General features: G+C 56.7%; 1 protein-coding gene across 1 annotated transcript; it reads left to right on the top strand.

The window, feature by feature from the left end:
- Positions 1-2304: 2304 nt before the first annotated feature.
- Positions 2305-14924, top strand: ADAM33 (ADAM metallopeptidase domain 33; the record flags this gene model as incomplete). The annotated part of the gene is given in 22 exon segments (XM_080684651.1): positions 2305-2410; positions 4412-4491; positions 6852-6928; positions 8720-8798; positions 9000-9076; positions 9162-9351; positions 9589-9654; positions 9734-9805; positions 9981-10147; positions 10238-10322; positions 10411-10553; positions 11056-11233; positions 11345-11434; positions 11643-11838; positions 11988-12096; positions 12192-12390; positions 12485-12562; positions 12656-12764; positions 12842-12980; positions 14651-14699; positions 14701-14868; positions 14871-14924. Coding segments are annotated over 22 exon segments (2511 nt in total).
- Positions 14925-17242: the final 2318 nt, after the last annotated feature.

The following is a 17242-nucleotide window of genomic DNA, read 5'->3' as shown; positions in this document are numbered from 1 at the left end:
GTTAGGAGCTACAACTACACATGTTTAGCATAATATTGAGTGAAAGGAGTCAGAGGCTAAACAGTGTAGATTGCATGATTTTATTCTCATGAAGTTCAAAGCTAATCAATGGTGATGAAAGTCAAAATAGTGGTTACTTATGGGGAAGGTCATGATCAGACCAACAAAGGGATTTGGGGGATCAGACAGTGTGCTGTGTCTTGGTCTGGGTGCAGGTTTTAAGGGTGGATTCACTTTGTGAAAAGTCATTGAGCTGGGCACTCAGGACACATTTTTTTCCTGAAAATATAACTAACAGTACTTCAATAAGATGGTTTTAAAAAATCTTCCACCTTTTATGTTGGATGTCTAGGAAAGCTTAACCAAATTCTGGCCGAGTACAGATTCTTTTAAAGCACCTTCTTCTCTTTGCCAAAGGACATCACATTCCCCTTTGAATGCACCAGAGCCTTGACTGTGTCTCTGGGGCCCTCCATTCATAGGTCAATGCACAACCACTGAACACACCAGCCTGGTACCAATTCTAGATGTTGGTAAGAATGTAGAGAAATTGGAACTCTCATACATTGTTGGTGGGAATGTAAACTGGTACAGCCACTTTGAAAAAGTTTCTTAAAAAATTAAATTATGCCCTTACCATAAGACCCTGCATTTCTACTTCTATCAAAACTCATCTAATTGCACATCATATAAGGTGCATCGTATTGTATGTAAATTGTACCTTAATAATTATGAGAATAGTGATAATGAGACCACTCTAAATTCACTGAGTGGTCTCATTATCACTATAGAATAGTGGTTCTCAACCTTTCTAATGCCGCGACCCTTTAATACAGTTCCTCATGTTGTGGTGACCCCCAACCATAAAATTATTTTTCTTGCTACTTCATAACTGTAATTTTGCTACTGTTAATGAATCGCTAGCAGGGTCTCCTAAGACCATCGGAAAACACAGATATTTACATTACGATTTATAACAGTAGCAAAATTACAGTTATGAAGTAGTAATGAAAATAATTTTTTGGTTGGGGGTCACCACAACATGAGGAACTGTATTAAAGGGTCGCGGCATTAGAAAGGTTGAGAACCACTGCTATAGAAGAATCTCCAAGGTGTATTAAGTGGAAAAAAAATAAAAATAAAGGTGCAGAAAAATGTTAATCAGAGAAAAATATGTCTGTATTATCTCGGGAATGTATAAAATAATCTAAAAGCCTATACTAATAATTAGTGGCTTCCTGTTGGGGAATGTGGGCTGAGAAGGTGGACACAGAAGAGGAAGGGATGTTACCTAAACATCTTATACTTTTTGATGTTTGAATTAGGCGAACATAGATTTCCCTTGCTGCTGAAACTCTTACTAAGTGAATTGCCACACTCTGATTTCTCAACAACAAATAGATTTGCTTAATACCCCTCCCTATGGGAATACTTACAACTTCGAATTTACTACTCAGCACACAAACAAACCTTTAAAACAAGAAGCAGATGTTACCGTGGCGGAAAGGATCCCTAACGTCCGGGAGTCTACGGTTTTGTACCCCCAACCCCCACCCCAGGCCAACGCCAGGGACTTAGGGTTTCCCCCGCCCCTACCTGCGCGCCAGTCCCCACCTTTGAGTGGCACAGAGCCGTCAGAAGAGCTGCCTCCGCTCGCTCCCCTTGCCTACCCGGGAGCACCGCGGGGCGGGGGCTGGCGGCCACTGGGACACAGAGACTAGTTCGGGCCGCGCCGCACCTGTCAGGGTCGCCCCCGCCTCCCTTCTCCTAGGGGTGCTCTCCAGGGCGCCTCTGGGCAGAACTGGTGACAAGGAGGGGGCAGAGGTCCGCCCCAGGAGATCACGGAGCGGGGGCGTTCCATGGGCAGACCCGAGCAGCGACAGGTGGCCTTTGTCCCCTCTGCTACGGTCCTCAAAGGCCTTTCCCGAGGGTCTGCACCCCATTCCCACCCTCCACTCCTACAAGTATGGGGCTCTCTGAGACCTGTGGGGCGGGATGGCGCGGGCCAGTCCCGGGGGATTCCCTTCCCGCCAGGCAAGTTCTACTCCCTAGGGGGCCGCTCCTGCCAGGAGGGCCGCCCCGGCTCCCCGGGGGCTGGCGAACTCGGGTTCTGCCGTCCAGGATCGGGATAGGATCGGCTGCGGGCGCGGCGCGGGTGGCCGCGGTTGCGTGCGGGGTCCGCAGGGAGGGGTTCGGCAGATGAGGCTGGCCGGCTGCTTAGGGAATGGGTCGGCGGCGATCCAGCTGGGGCGGGGCTCGGAGCGGAGCCGGAGCCGGAGCTCGGAAGTCCAGGCGCTCACCGCGATGGGCCCGGGGTCTCTGAGGGCTCCAGGGTCGCCGCCGGCTTGGCTGCTCCTGCTGCTGCTACTGCGACTACCGTGGTCGGTGTGGGGGGCCGAGGCGTTCCGCGGTGAGTGGGAGCTCCCCGAGGGGCAGGCTTGGTCACTGTCAGGGGATGGAGGGGTTGAACCGACCCCCTCCCGGGAATGCGCTTTCAGGACAGGGAATAGAGAGGGTTTGGGAAGGTGTCCCTGGGACCTGCCCAGGGATTCTCACCTGAACTTGGGCTAAGGGCCCAGACTTGCACACTCCGCCCAACGGCCACTGTGCCCGGGACAAGGCAGAGTGGCAGGAATCCTTATCCTCTGAGCAGTGTGCCGCCCCTCAAACCCCTCTGCCTGGATTCCCAGGCCCCATCCTCCAGTGGAAACATTCCTGCACCTCCATCCCTTAGGGCTCAAGGGTCTTCCTCCTCTGGAAAGCCCCCAGCCCACTAACCACCCCCCCCCCCAAACCCTGCTGTGATCTCTGACTGTGACCTCCACACTCACCCATCACCCAAGCTCACCCCATCCTGGGCCTTGGGCCAGCGTGTAACTAGTTTATACCGTTGCCATGTTTGGTTAGAGGAGGAGGGCTTCTCACAGAGGGTAACCTCTCCAACCCTCTGTGAGGCCGGGCTGGATCAGCAGCTCTGAGTAGGTGGGAGGATTGGTGGAGGCCTGGACATCAAATGCCTGGGAGGGTCAGGGAGAAGGCAGGACAGGCTGGGCTGGAAGGGGGCAGTTTGCAGAGCACTGTGGAGGGGGAACCCAACAGGGATAGGACCCCTGAACCCTCAGGGGGAGGGACCACAGCCCTCATTCTCTTGGTGATGGTCCCCAGGCATTCCACTGATTCCTCCTCCTCAGCCTGGAGTCAGGGGAGGGAGATGCAACCCCCTGGGAGGAGTGGAGAGGGGCTCTATGCTCCCCAACACTACAATGGCTCCCCTAGTCACCACAGCTCCATCTCTGCCTCCCTCTCCCTCATCAAGGTGCCAGAGGCCAATATGTGGGAGGCCTGGGCCCAGCAAGACCTGGTTCTCCACACCCAGTGAAGTCCTCTCTGGGCTAAGAGATCCTCCCCTCTCCCCAGAAGCACTCAGACCCCTGCCCACACTTGCCCTGTCTGATGGCAACTGCTTGATAGCAACTCACTCATCCAATCAGGGAAGGCTTCTTGGGGGAAGGGAACTCCTGGAGTTGCTGCTATTCCAGGTCTTTGATGACGGGGTCTGGGGGCAGAGACAGAGAAGGAGAAAGGAGTTGGGGTGGTGGCCTGGCAGTTGCTGAGCCACTTCCACAGGCCAACGTCTCAGCCTGGGCAGGGCTGGGTGGAGGTAACGGAGATGTCAGTCTGGGAGCTGGGCTTCCCCAGGACTGAGTGCCAGAGGGGTGGTCGGGCTGCCTGCAGGCTCTGGGCTGCCTGGGGCCTGCCTCCTACAGGGGGTGTAGTGCGCGTTACTGTAGTCCTAGGGAAGATGATTGGGGGCATTCCAGGAGAGCATTCCAGCTTCCTCTGAGTAATGCTTGGCTCTGGTATTCCTCCCGGAGCTCCTGAAGCACACCCACTCCCACTGGGAGCACTCAGGCTCTGTCCCCCAGCCTCTGGGCCAGGGTCCCTGGAAGCCCCACTTCCTGCATGAAGCCCCCAAAGGCAACTCTGAGCAAAGGGAGCCTCCCAAGAAAACATCTAGCTGTTGTTTTTCTCAGAGGGTGGTGGGGACACAGGCATCCTCTTCACAGATCTCTCACCCTAAAGGCATCTGCTGCCCAGTCTAAAAATATCCCAGGCTGCCTTCCTCTTTCCCCCTTGCACTGGTGGCCTTAGTCTCTCCCTCGTGACCTTTGACACCAAGCCCTCCCCCAAGATCAGTGGGGCTCCAAGCATCCCCAGCAGAACTATCCTTCCTAGGCTCCTCCGTCTCTCTTCTGCCACCCCCCAGGCTGCTCCTCAGTTCCCAGGACACCCTATGGATTATTGAAGATGGATGGTCCTCCCTGCTGCTGTCAAACCCCATCCCTCTGTTGTTCCTGCTTCCCTCTGCTCCTCAGGTTCCCCCTCACCCTGTGTTCTGTCCTCACACCAGGAAACACCCCCGGAGAGCCAGTCACCCCCCACTGGGTCCTGGACGGAGGAGCCTGGCGCATGGTCACCCTGGAGGAGCCGGTCAGTGCCACATCATCCCTTCCTCTGCAGGGCCCCGGCTGTCCAGCCCCTGGGCCCCGCCCCAGATTGCAGTGCGGCAGTTTTACTGTGTTCCCTCAGTCTCCCCTCCCAGTCCTTTAGGCTCCTCCCTGAAGGGTTAGCAGGCAGGGGTGGGGAGACATCTAGATGATGTGAGCCTGCACACATGGAAGTCATTTTCAGGCTTCTCCCTCACTCCCACTGCCTCCTCTTTCTCTCCCTTTCCACAGCTCTCCAGGCATGAAACTTCAGGGATCTCTTTACGAAAACACAAACTTTGCCTTTCGCAAAGTTTTCCAGAACATGTGCCCCTGTGGACACATTGCTGTCCCCTCTAGGACCCTGCCATTGAGGGGCTTGAAACTTCAGCCTCACGGGCTCATGCAGAATCTACTTCTGTCCAGGGGGTATTGGTCACTCTTGTGGTGGCCCTCAGATGCAAGCTCACCCCATTTTGCTTCTCCACGATGCTCTGCCCCAGTCTCCTCCCAACACTCACCCATCACACACTTTCAGAATAACCATAGCCCCACCCACATGTGCCACACAGCTAGCTGTGCTGCAAACCAGGAGGCCAGTGGCCTGGGTATGCCCATCTCAGAGAGGGGCAAACTGAAGCCCAGAGAGGTTGGAGAAACTGTCCAAGTTCACACAGCTCTTTAGCCCAGAAGTCTGAGACCCACTCGGGTCTGAAAGACTTCAAACCATTGGCCAATGTGCCCCAAACCTAGAGAGCCCACTTCATCCTGAATTTTCAGATAAGAAAGGACAACCCATTGTCCAAGCCACCTAAGAGGAAGACAGGAGAGCACTGCCATGAGGCTGGGAGGCTGACACAGGCCCACAGCTCCCTCACTGGGTCCCCCAGACCCTCAGGGTCCCCATTTAAGTGGTCAAGCATGGAGCTGGTCCAAGCTTTGAGGTCATTTTTCTGGACATCACCAGCAGAGGGAAAGGCTGGGCTCATGCTGGAGTCAATCTGACTGTGGACCCTCCTGGTCTGGCTTGGGCTGTGACCAGGAGCGGAATCCCAGAGGGGTCTTGCTTTTCCCACTTACTGGCCCTTGCCCCCAGGAAGCCTGCCAAGACGAGGTCAGTGTTGAGGCAGGGCGTCCTGTCCCAGAGGAAGGAAACACTCACATTTCAGGTCAGGGATGGGGTACATAGTGAGGAGTAAAGTCACTAGGAGGGCAAGAAGTGAGGACAGCAGGTGGACAGAGGTGCAGAGGGACAGAGAGGGGATTCTGGGGTCTGGGGTGGCAGGAGGAGACTTTTCATTGAGGCTGCTGCCTTTCCTTGGTACAAACCTTTCTCCAATAAAGCAAGTGGCATTCTGGGACCATGAGCTCATGCTTGGGGCCTTGCTGGGCTCTTGCTGGGTAGGGAGCTGTCTGCTTTCCACCTGCGGAGGAAGTCTCCACTCCAAGACTGGGAGCCCCTTGGCCTCCGGCCCAGCCCCGTGCACTGTGGACTAAAAAGGAAGGGCCAGCGAGGGCTGGGGCTAGCATTCCGAAGACACAGCAGCTCTCCCGGAGGCTCCTGGACTGCCTCTGACTCTGGGCCCCCAGCCAGGCTGAATGGACAAGGGAGGTAGATGAGTCTTCCCACGTGGGAAGCAGCGAAGAGAGCAGGGAAGGAGAGGCTGGCCAGGCCCACGTCCTCCCACTACCCCCGCCCACCCAATCTGGCCAAGAACGCCAGTGTTTTTCTCTTGGCCTAGGCAAGGGGTCTGTGTTTACTTCATAGGATCAGTGAAACAGGTGTGGGCGAGCCTGCTGGAGACGAAGGAATTTCAGGGCCTGACATTTTGTCAGAATTGGAGGTGGAGGAGTAAAGTCTGAATTCTACAGGGAGTGGGGAGAAAAGATGCCAAAACAAGAGGTTGTGAGGAGGCCTGAGCCACGGCTACCTGACATCCACCCATCCCCTGCACTGTCTTCAGGACCCCACTTCCTTCCTGCTAGAGGAAGCCTAGGCATGAAAGAGGAGGAAGAGCCAGAGGGAAGGCCCAGTAACCTTGAGCAAGGCAGGGCACCTTTCTGGGACCCCTCGTCTCTCTAGGGAGGAAGTGGTGTGTACCTAATAGGCTACATCAAATGGCTGTTGTCAGAACAAACATCCTGAGTTTGGGAACATCTCACCCCCACACCATCCATGCCCATCAGCATGCTTTCACCCCCACACCCATCCATGTCCACGAGGGCAAGCAGGGACCCTTCTGCCCCTCAGCCCCATGTTCTCCCCATGAACTCCCTGGCCAGCTGGCTCCCCACCCACCAGCTCCCTGGCAAGCAGGAGGCCAGGCTGCCTGCCACCTCAGCCCTGCACTCCTTCTTGCCTAGGCCTTGAAGCTCGACACCGGGCTGCTAGCCTTGGAGGCTGGAGGCCAGGAGCTCCTCCTGGAGTTGGAGAAGAACCAGTGAGTACCAGGCCAGGGAGGGGGCTGGGAGCCAAGACAGCCTCTCTCTCTGGGGGTGGGGAGCAATGCTGGGGGCAGGGACTGGTGGGAACCCAGGAGGGAGGCTGGAATGGGGAGGGCTCCCTTGAGGCTGAAATGGCCCGCTGGGCTGGGTCAGCCCTGCTTTGGGGCACATCTTTCACCCAGGCCCCAGGAGCATCTTGTCAGCTCCCTGCCAGAAATGAGTGCGCATCACCTAATGGGCTCTCGAAAAGAACCCTGAGTCCAAAGAGAATCCAAGATAGGTTCCCTGGATGGGCAGGCTCGCCAGGCTAATGGAATGACAAGGGCAAAGGTGAAGTGGTACAAAGATCAAGGCACATTCAGGGAGCACAGTTAGTCTGGCAGGGAAGGGGTCAAAGGGCAACAGATTTGGGGAGTCCAAGTGGGGCCGGATCATAGAGGCCATTTTAGTGCTGAGTACCCTGGATGGTGCAGAGCCAGAGATTTTAAGTTGGTGAATGAGCAGGCAGAGCTGGGCTGGATGGGGTGGGTGTCCAAGATGGAGCATGGGATCTTAAGACCATTCTGACTGTATTATCAACAGCTATTTATGTATCAAGTGCTTATTTCATTGCAGGCACTGCTCTAAGCACTCCACACGTTATTCTCCCCCATGGAATCAGATGGACTAGGAATAAGCTAGTTCCACCATGCCTACCCACAGTTTCTCTGGGGTTTTGTGTCACCCACATTAAATGGGTTGATCATATCACCTACCTCCTAAGGTTGTGTATGTGCATGGAGTGAGGAGCAAAGCTTGAGAAGGTGAAGGAAAGACTGGGGGTGGGGGGTGGGTGGAGAAGCAGGCATCACAGATCCTCGGGTGGTCTGGCAGTACAGAGGTCAAGGTGAGGTGGGGGTCAAGGATTTTCTTTAAGAGAGATTGACTTATGGTTGATCTATCTTGGTGGGAAGGATCCTGGTGAGCTGGGGCCCAAAGATGGAATCGTTAAGGGAATGAGCATCACTGAAGGACAATTGGGAAGATATGTGGGGTCTGCAGGCCATAGGAGAAGATTTAAGGATCCTTGAGGTAGGGAGGTGGACTAGAGAGAGGTTCAACCAGATGCCCAACAAGGCTAGGCAGCAGGAAGTGCCACCTAGGGAATTCAACCACACTTCCTTGGCTCCAAGTCCCACCTCCTCAGCAGTGTCTTCTGAGTCCTCTCCTCCTGCCCAGCCCTAGGTCTGGGGAACCAGCTGCCTGCCACAGGCTCCACGGGATCACAAACTGCCCCTATTGCTGCTCCTCCCTGATGCTTCCCACACGCCCAGTTCCCATATCTAAGCCATCACCAAAGCTCCTTCCTGCTCTTCGCTTTTCTCCCTGTAGCCCAAGGTTTTTCTGAGCTAAGCAACACATAGTCATTCCTGTCCCTTTCCTAAGACACACTGTGGGTGCTTCTTTTTTTTTAAAAAAAAAAATATTTTTGATTTCAGAGAGGGAAAGAGAGGTGGAAACATCAATGATGAGAGAGAATCATTGATTGGCTACCTCCTGCACGCCCCTTACTGGGGATCAAGCCTGCAACCCCGGCATGTGCCCTGACCTGGAATCGAACCATTACCCCCTGGTTCCTAGGTCAATGCTAAACCATTGAGCAACACAGGCTGGGCTGGGTTCTTCTTAAGTGCTAGCCCTGTGCCTCACTCATAGAGCTGCTCAATTAGCATTCAAGGAGGAAGGCTGGAGGGCATCCTGGAGGGGGCAGAGCTGAATTAGGTGATCCCTACAACACCCCTTCCCAGCAGGCTGCTGGCCGCAGGATACACAGAAACCCACTACAGCCCAGATGGGCAGCCAGTGGTGCTGGTCCCCAACCAGAGGGTGAGATACTTCCATGGGCACTGAGGACAGGGTGAGGGGTGCTAGGGATGCACTCCCCGAGGGCCTCCCCACCATTCCTTCCCCATTCTCCTGTTCCTAAGGAGTGGCTGGAGCCAACCCTTCCCCACCCCCAAGCCTGCTTTCTTGCCCTTCCCACTTCAGTCCTGGCTGAGATTTGAGGCTGGATTCCTTGCTCTCCAGGATCATTGCTATTACCATGGGCATGTGAGGGGCTTCCCGGACTCCTGGGTAGTCCTCAGCACCTGCTCTGGGATAAGGTGAGGGGTTCTGGGGGAGGGGGCTGGGCCTGGGGCGGGGGTAAGAATTCGCTCACACCCCCTTCTGCACCCCTCTGCACCCTAGGGGTCTGATCACGCTCAGCAGCAATGTCAGCTATTATGTGCATCCCTGGCCAGCTGGGGATGCCGAGGATGTCTCCACCCACAGGATCTTCTGGACAAAGCAGCTACTTAGCTGGAAAGGGGTCTGTGACCAGAAGGATCCTGAAGACAAAAGGAACATGACCAGCCTTTCTCCCGCTCCCCAGATCAGGGTCAGGGGCACAGACAGTGGTGGGAGTGGGAACACAGTACCCACAGCCCTCCAAATCTGAAAGACAGGAAAGTGTGGCCCATGTTCAGGGTCTCCTGTCCTGATATTTATTTGGAGGCTGAAGAAACAAGTTCTTGAAAATTTTTAAAGTTAACTTTGTGCTTTCCAGGGATTGGGGTTGGTTGTCAGGGCTCAAGCCAGCAGCCTGCCACTCAAGGTCACTGTTGCCTCTCTGCAGGACTGGCGGGAGGCCCATCCAAGCCCCAAGTTCCTGGAGCTGTACATAGTGGCGGATCACACCCTGGTGAGAGGAGACTCCAGGGGGTTGGCGGGCTGAGAGGGGCCAGTCAGCCTGTCACATCACCATATTGCTGCCTTTCCAGTTTGTGACCCAGCACCGGGACTTAAACCACACCAAACAGCGGCTTCTGGAGATCGCCAACTACGTGGACCAGGTTGGGGCGATGGGTGGAAGACATCCCATGGTAGTGGCGGCCAAAGAGGCGGGCAGGTCCGAGCTGGCGGAGGCAGGCTTGGAGATGAGGAGAGAGAACGTAGGGGAAAGAGAGGGGCCACCAACAGGATGGTGTGCCTGGTGCCTGCTTCAGGCCTGTCCTGCCCTGACCATAGATTTTCAGGACCCTGGACATTCAGGTGGCACTGACCGGCCTGGAAGTATGGACTGAGCAGGACCAGATCCGCATCACGCCGGATGCGAACAACACGCTCTGGGCTTTCCTGCAGTGGCGCCGGGGGCTGTGGGGGCGGCAGCCACACGACTCCACGCAGCTGCTCACGTGGGTGCCTCCCATCCACCCACAAACGGGTCCCCCCCTGGGCGGCTCCGCCTTCCCGCGTCACCAGGTCACGCTGCACTCCACCCTCAGGGGCCGCGCTTTCCAGGGCGACACCGTGGGCCTGGCACCCGTGGAAGGCATGTGCCTCTTAGAGAGCTCTGGAGGCGTAACCGCGGTGAGCTCCGTGGGACCGGACACTGGACAAGAGGAGAGGTGCGGGGCGGTCTCCGCAGCCCGCAGTGACCGTCCCCACGCCCTCGCAGGATCACTCGGAGCTCCCCATTGGCGCTGCAGCTACCATGGCCCATGAGATAGGCCACAGCCTCGGCCTCAGCCACGACCCCGACGGCTGCTGCGTAGAGGCGGCAGCGGAGCCAGGCGGCTGCGTCATGGCAGCAGCCACTGGGTATGGGCGCCACCGGGTGGGGACGGAGGAGAGGAGCTGCTAGGGAGGCTCCACTAGACCCGGGGCCCTTCCTGGGCTGCATTCCTTTGGGTGAATGCTTCTCTCCCAGTTTCCTCTTCTGTACAATGGGGGCATGATCATAGTACCGGCCCGAGTTATGAGGCTTAAATGGAGTAAACACAGGAAAGTGAATTCTCACGAGTATCAGGATTCTTTTCAGAAACACCTAGCCAGGCTATTCCTACAGGACTGGCCGCGTTGGGTCGGGATTCGACGTTCAGTCTTGAGCTGCTGGCTCCGGGAGTCCCACCCTCCCGCCTCCGTCCAGCTGTGTGACTTTGCTCGGGTTCCTCGCCCACTCTGGACTCTGCCCCTGAAGCGTTCGAGCCGCCCGGCACGCAGCTGTGTGGCCAAGCACGGGTGGTTCTGGAGGGACTGGAGAGGAGCAGGGCGTTAAGGGGGGGTGATCCCTGCACGCCCCGACGCCCTTCCCCGCCCGTAGGCACCCGTTCCCCCGCGTGTTCAGTTCCTGCAGCCGCCGCCAGCTGCGCGCCTTCTTCCGCAAGGGGGGCGGCTCGTGCCTCTCCAACACGCCGGGCTCTGGGCTTGTGGTGCCGCGGGCGCGCTGCGGCAACGGCTTCGTGGAGGAGGGCGAGGAGTGCGACTGCGGCGCCGGCCAGGTGAGGTCCGCGTGCGACCGCTGGAGGCCAAGGCTGCCCTCGGCCCTCCCCCTCCGCCAAGATCCGGGCGCTGCTCCCTCACCTGGTCCCTTCTCGCCTTGTTGGCTCCAGGAGTGCCCCGACCCCTGCTGCTTCGCCCACAACTGCTCGCTGCGTGCGGGGGCCCAGTGCTCCCGCGGAGATTGCTGCGCCAGCTGCCAGGTGAGGGCATGGCAGGCTCGGAGGTGAGGGTGGAGGTTGCTGCGGAGCAGCCCTGTTTGCCCTGGCAGATTGGGGCCCTGCGCTTGGGTCCACCTCGCTCTCCCGCCGGGCTGTCCCGCCCCCGAGCCTCGCTGTGGGCGCGGATCTCTCACTGTCCATTGTCCTCTGTGTCTCGGTCGCTCTCCCGCCACGCGGGTCATCTGCACAGCTGAAGCCGGCGGGCGCGCCGTGCCGTCGGGCTGCGGGAGACTGTGACCTCCCTGAGTTCTGCACGGGCGCCTCTCCCCACTGTCCCCCAGACATCTACCTACTGGATGGCTCGCCCTGCGCTAGCGGCCGTGGCTACTGCTGGGACGGCGCGTGTCCCACGCTCGAGCAGCAGTGCCAACAGCTCTGGGGACCTGGTGAGAAGACACGCGCGGCCTTGCACCCCGTCCCTACCCTTGGGTCTGAGGAATTTTTACTCTAGGAAAGGTGGAGGGGCGGGAGGGCGGAAGGGGGAGAACTGAGGGCGCGGGCAGCCTAGTCCCCAGCCCCGCCCATGCTTCTCCAGGCTCCCGCCCAGCACCTGAGGCCTGTTTCCACGTGGTGAACTCGGCAGGAAACGCCCATGGCAACTGCGGAAGGGATGAAGAGGGCAGCTACGTGCCTTGTACGCAGCGGTGAGGAGAGGAGCAGAGGGGCCGGAAGCTGGGGAGTGGGTTGGAGACAAGGGGACCCCCCCCCCATGCTGCTTGACACGCCAATTGGTCCCCAGGGACACGCAGTGTGGGAAGCTGCAGTGCCAGGGCGGGGAGCAGAGCCCACTGGCACCACACACGATGCCGGTGGACTCTACCCTCCGCCTGGACAGTGGGGAGGTGACTTGCAGGGGAGCCTTCCTGCTACCCGGTGCCCAGCTGGACCTGCCTGACTTGGGCCTGGTGGAGCCAGGCACCCAGTGTGGACCTGCAATGGTGAGCCCTGCCCACCCAACCCCTCCCTGCCACTTGAGTCCCTAGGCCAAAGCATCACTGCCCCACAGTGCTTAGTGCACACCACTGCCCACAGGTGTGCCAGGACAGGCGCTGCCAGAACACTACCTTTCAGGAGTTGGAGCTCTGTCTGACTGCCTGCCACGGCCATGGGGTGAGTGGTCTTGAGTGTGTGTGTGTGTGTGGGGGGGGGGGTGACCTTGAGGTCCCTGATCCCATGGGACCCTCCTTTTCTCTTCCTCTGCAGGTTTGCAACAGCAACCATAACTGCCACTGTGATCCTGGCTGGGCTCCACCCTCCTGCGACAAGCCAGGGTCGGGTGGCAGCCTGGACAGCGGCCCTGTGCAGCCTGAAAGTGCGCACATGGGGGCAAGTGGGGACGGGCCCTGTGGTGCACCTCCGTAGGACTCAGCCCCACCTTGTCCTTTGCAGACCACGATGCCTTCCTGCTGGCAATGATCTTCAGCTTCCTACTGCCTCTGCTTCCTGGGGCCGGCTTGGCCTGGTGCTGCTACCGGCAGCGGGGATCCCAGCTTCAGCAATGCCTGTGGGGCTCAAGGAGGGACAGTGGGTAGGCTCTGAGGTCCCTGCTCCCTGAGCCCACTCCTGTGTTTCCTGCTCCTCAGAGTTCTGCTGGGCCTGGGACAGCTTGGGTGGTGTCCTTAAGCCTTGTCCCCAGAGGCAGAGAGGCAGCTGAGGTAGTGGAAAGAAGCCTTGAGCAGGAGGCACCAGGGGCCAAGGGTGTGGGTCCCTTTCCCGTTGCTGTGGCTCAGTCCCTTTTTGTCCATTCTCCTGTCTCTCCCACCAGGGGGCTGCCTCATCTTTGACTTTGTCCTGTTTTCCACCAACTCATAATGCAGTTCCTGCTCCACTGTGCCCCTCAAGGCCTCCCCAGCCTCTTTCTCATGAGCTTTCGGCCCTCTGTCATTTCCTCTGCCTAAATCCTTCAGGTTCCTAAATGCTGGGTCGGCCCATCTTTCCACTCCATACCACTGGTCAGCTACAGCGCCAGTTGCCCTTGTGCCAAGGCCCCGCACAGAACCCAGCTCTCATAACCTGGGAGGAGGGCTCTACAATACCAAGCGTGGTTGACCTAGGGCTGCCCCTTCACTGAGTACTGGGCAAGGCAGGCACCTCATAGCCACATCTGACACAGCCTGGCCTTGGGTGTGCCTAGCACAAGCTGAGGGAAAGGGCAGGGTTTGGGCTGGAGACAGGGACAGAGGCCGTCCCTGGCAGGGGTGGGCACCAGGCAGGTCCCAGGTGTCAGGTGAGGGACCTTGACACAATGAGCAGTGATTGCAGGTCTGTGGGCAGTGGTACAAGGTGCTCAGAGCTTGGTGTATCAGCATGGGTGGCCCTCCAGGAGGGGAGTAACTGCACGTCCTCGCCAGGGCGGAGTCTGGAGGGCAGTGGAGACTGTTTTGAAGAGACATGGAAGTGGCAGGCCCTGGGAGATGGAGCATGAGCAGCTAAGAATGGCTTGGAGTCATCGAGGGCAGTAGGGCCACCCAATGGCAAAGAGTGCAGAACAGCTGCCACTAGAGAGAGTGACCTAGAGCAGAAGGGTGGAGACTCAGTCAACACAGAAGGCGGGGGGAGGGGGTGTCCTGCTCAGTAGCACTGTTCCAACCTCTTATCTCACGGTCAGGCCCAAAGATGGCCCATGCAGGGATCACCCCCTGGGCAGTGTTCAGCGCCTGGAGTTGGGCCCGATGACCACTGGAGAGCCCCAACCCCTCAGTGAGTGAGGTGCAGGGGGAGATGGGGAAGGAAGTAAAGGGATGGACTCTTGGGCCCCCTCCTGTACACTTAACACCCAGCCACCTTGACTCCCCTGTGCCCTACCCACCCAGAGACCACTGCCAACTGTGTTCACAGCACTCATTCTCTACCCATTGCTCCCAGACATTGAGATCCCTGCCAGAGCCCAACAGCCACCTTGAGAAACCTGTGCCCTGTGGCCCTACCTGCAAGGTAGGTGGGTACCCTGATGTGGGGGCCTCCACCTCCCACTGCCCCTCAGTTTACTGCTCCCTATTCTGGGGTTTCTGAGCTTGGGTTCTGAAGCTGTTGTCATGGAGCCAGATGCTGGAAGCTTCTGGAGTGGGGGAGGGAGAAGTTGTGGCTCTTCCTGGGTCATCTGTCCTCACTGAGGGAGGACAGGGGGTCCCTGACACATGACCCACAGCCTGAGGTCCCAGTTCTCAGGGGATGACCCCTCCCCCACTTTATTTTCAGCAGGTCAAGTCCAGAAGCAAAGATCCTGTCTCTGGTGAGAGGGGGATCCTGAGATGAGGACTCTTAAAAACAGGTGGCTAATGACATTTGGACCACCAGGGGCAGAGTCAGCAAGTCAGCTGACCTGTACCTGCAGGCAGCTTGCAAGTTTCTTCCCCAAGTTACATCTGCCCTACCCACTCCAGGACCCCAGAGCCTCATCAGAGTTTGCCCAGTGCTATCTCTGTTCTTTAGGGCTGGATCATGCCAGCCCAAGAATGCATCTGTTATGTAAAACTTCCCAGGTCTGAGAGACCAAAGAAAGAGGCTGACAACTCCATCGTTACCAGAGTTTACTAAGGGAACATATACAAGGTACATCTTGGGCAGCGGCAAGACCATGCGGCAGCCGCTAAAGGGTTGTATAAGACGGGCAGGATGGGGAGGGGTACTGGGCGTAACCCACCCAGGTAAGGGGGAAAGGCCTTACACACTAAAAATCCATGATGAACAAAATATTAACCTTTTAAGTAAAGACAGGATCAATAACAGTGCCACCCCAAGCCAGGTGGGAGCCAGAGGCAAAAGGAAAAGTCAGCAATGGTGATCCTGAGGCAAGTTCTCTCTCACCTCATCCTGCAATAGATTGGAAGCTTGTAAGATCTCCTAAGATTCCATGACTGGCACATGTTACTTACCATAACACTCTGTGGGCCAGCCTGGGTTCCAGGGATTGGGGGAAAAAAATTCTCCTCTTGATGGGAGGAGTGCAAAATCATATTTTAGAGAGTGTGAAGAGCTGGGGAGTTGTTGCAAGTGTCCGATCCTCCCATCGGCAGCATAGAAGAGGCAGCCCCCAGCTCAAGAGGCTGAATGAGACTTTTCTAAAGTCCTGCATTCTTTGTACCTGTGAGATTTTGATTTATAGAGATGACTGAGTGAGGACCTGGAGAGATTAATGCCATTGAAAGTTTTTATCACTTACAGTCCCCAAGAAAAGGGGGCATGCAGGGCTGCATGGGGAAGCACCAGGCTTGTAAGGAAAGACTGGAGAGCTACCACAGATTAGAGGAGGGTAAGGCAACATGACCACTGAGTGTCGTGGGATCCTGGGTTGGATCTTGAAACAGAAAAAGGACATTAGTGGGAACACTGGAGAAATTAAAAATGGTCTGTAGTTTATTGTATTGTACCAATGTTAATTCCCTAGTTTTAACAATCCTATCTAATAAAAGAGTAAAATGCAAATTGACCATCACTCCAACACACAAGATGGCCGACACAAGATGGCCAGCAGGGGAGGACAGTTGGGAGGGACCAGGCCAGCAGGGGAGGGCAGTTGTGAGCGATCAGGCCAGCAGGGGAGGGCAGTTGGGATGGACCAGCCCTGCAGGGGAGGGCAGTTGGGTGGGGACCCAGGCCTGCAGGGGAGGGAAGTTAGGGGTGACCAGACCTACAGGGGAGGGCAGTTAGGGGCAAACAGGCTGGCAGGGAAGCAGTTAGGTATCAATCAGGCTGGCAGGGGAGTGGTTAGGGGTTGATCAGGCTGGCAGGCAGAAGCAGTTAGGGGCAATCAGGAAGGCAGGCAGGCGAGCAGTTGGGAGCCAGCAGTCCTGGATTGTGAGAGGGATGTCCGACTGCCCGTTTAGGCCCGATCCTACCATGATTGGTCCCAGATTGGAGAGGGTGCAGGCTGGGCTGAGGGACACACCTCCCCGTGCACGAATTTTGTGCACCGGGCCTCTAGTCTATATATATAAAAGCCTAAGCGACCGAAGGACAGGTCAACCGGTCGCTATGACGCTCACTGACCACCAGGGGGCAGATGCTCAACACAGGAGCTGCCCCCTGGTGGTCAGTGCACTTCCACAGTGAGAGTGCCACTCAGCCAGAAGCCTGGCTTGCGGCTGGCGAGCACAGCTGTGGTGGCACCAGCCTCTCCTGCCTCTGTGGCAGCGCTAGCACTATGGAGCCGCTCTGTGGCAGTGGCTCTGCAGCAGTGGCTCTGCAGCAGTGGGGCCAGCTCAAGCTTCTCCCCGGCCACCTGCTGCTTCCTGCACTGCTACATCCCTCGGGGGATGTCGGACTGCCAGTTTTGGCCCTCTAGTTATACTATAATTATGTGAGATGTTAACACAAGGGGCAGCTGGGTAAAAGGTGTAAAGCAAACACTTAACATTATTGCAACCTTTGTTCAAGTATAAAATCAGTTAATAATAAAAAGTTAAAAATAGCCCTGGCTGGTGTGGCTCAGATGGTTGAGCATCGTCCTGTGCACCAAAAGGTCACTTGTTTGATTCCGGCCAGGGCACATATCCAGGTTTCAGGTTCAATCTCTGGTGCACGTACTGGGGGCAACCGATCAACGTTTCTCTCCCTCCTTCTTTCTTTAAAAAATAAAAATAAAAACATATTTTTAAAAAAGTTAATAAAATTATAAAAGAAGGCAAAGAACAATGTTTCAAAAAGTTAACTGTTTAGAATGGGAGAGACAAGGCCTCCTGGGGTGGCTGTAGGTGTTGCTGTGGGGAGGAGGGTGCTGTGGGGTCCATCTAGACATTCAGGCTCTAGATTCAGTGGCTCCTGGATCTACCTGAGGCAAAGCTTAGGGCG

This window comes from Plecotus auritus, assembly GCF_963455305.1.
Source record: "Plecotus auritus genome assembly, chromosome: 8".
Taxonomy (NCBI): Eukaryota; Metazoa; Chordata; class Mammalia; order Chiroptera; family Vespertilionidae; genus Plecotus; species Plecotus auritus.
The sequence above is the reverse complement of the archived record's forward strand: the minus strand, read 5'-3'. Positions and strand labels throughout refer to the sequence as shown.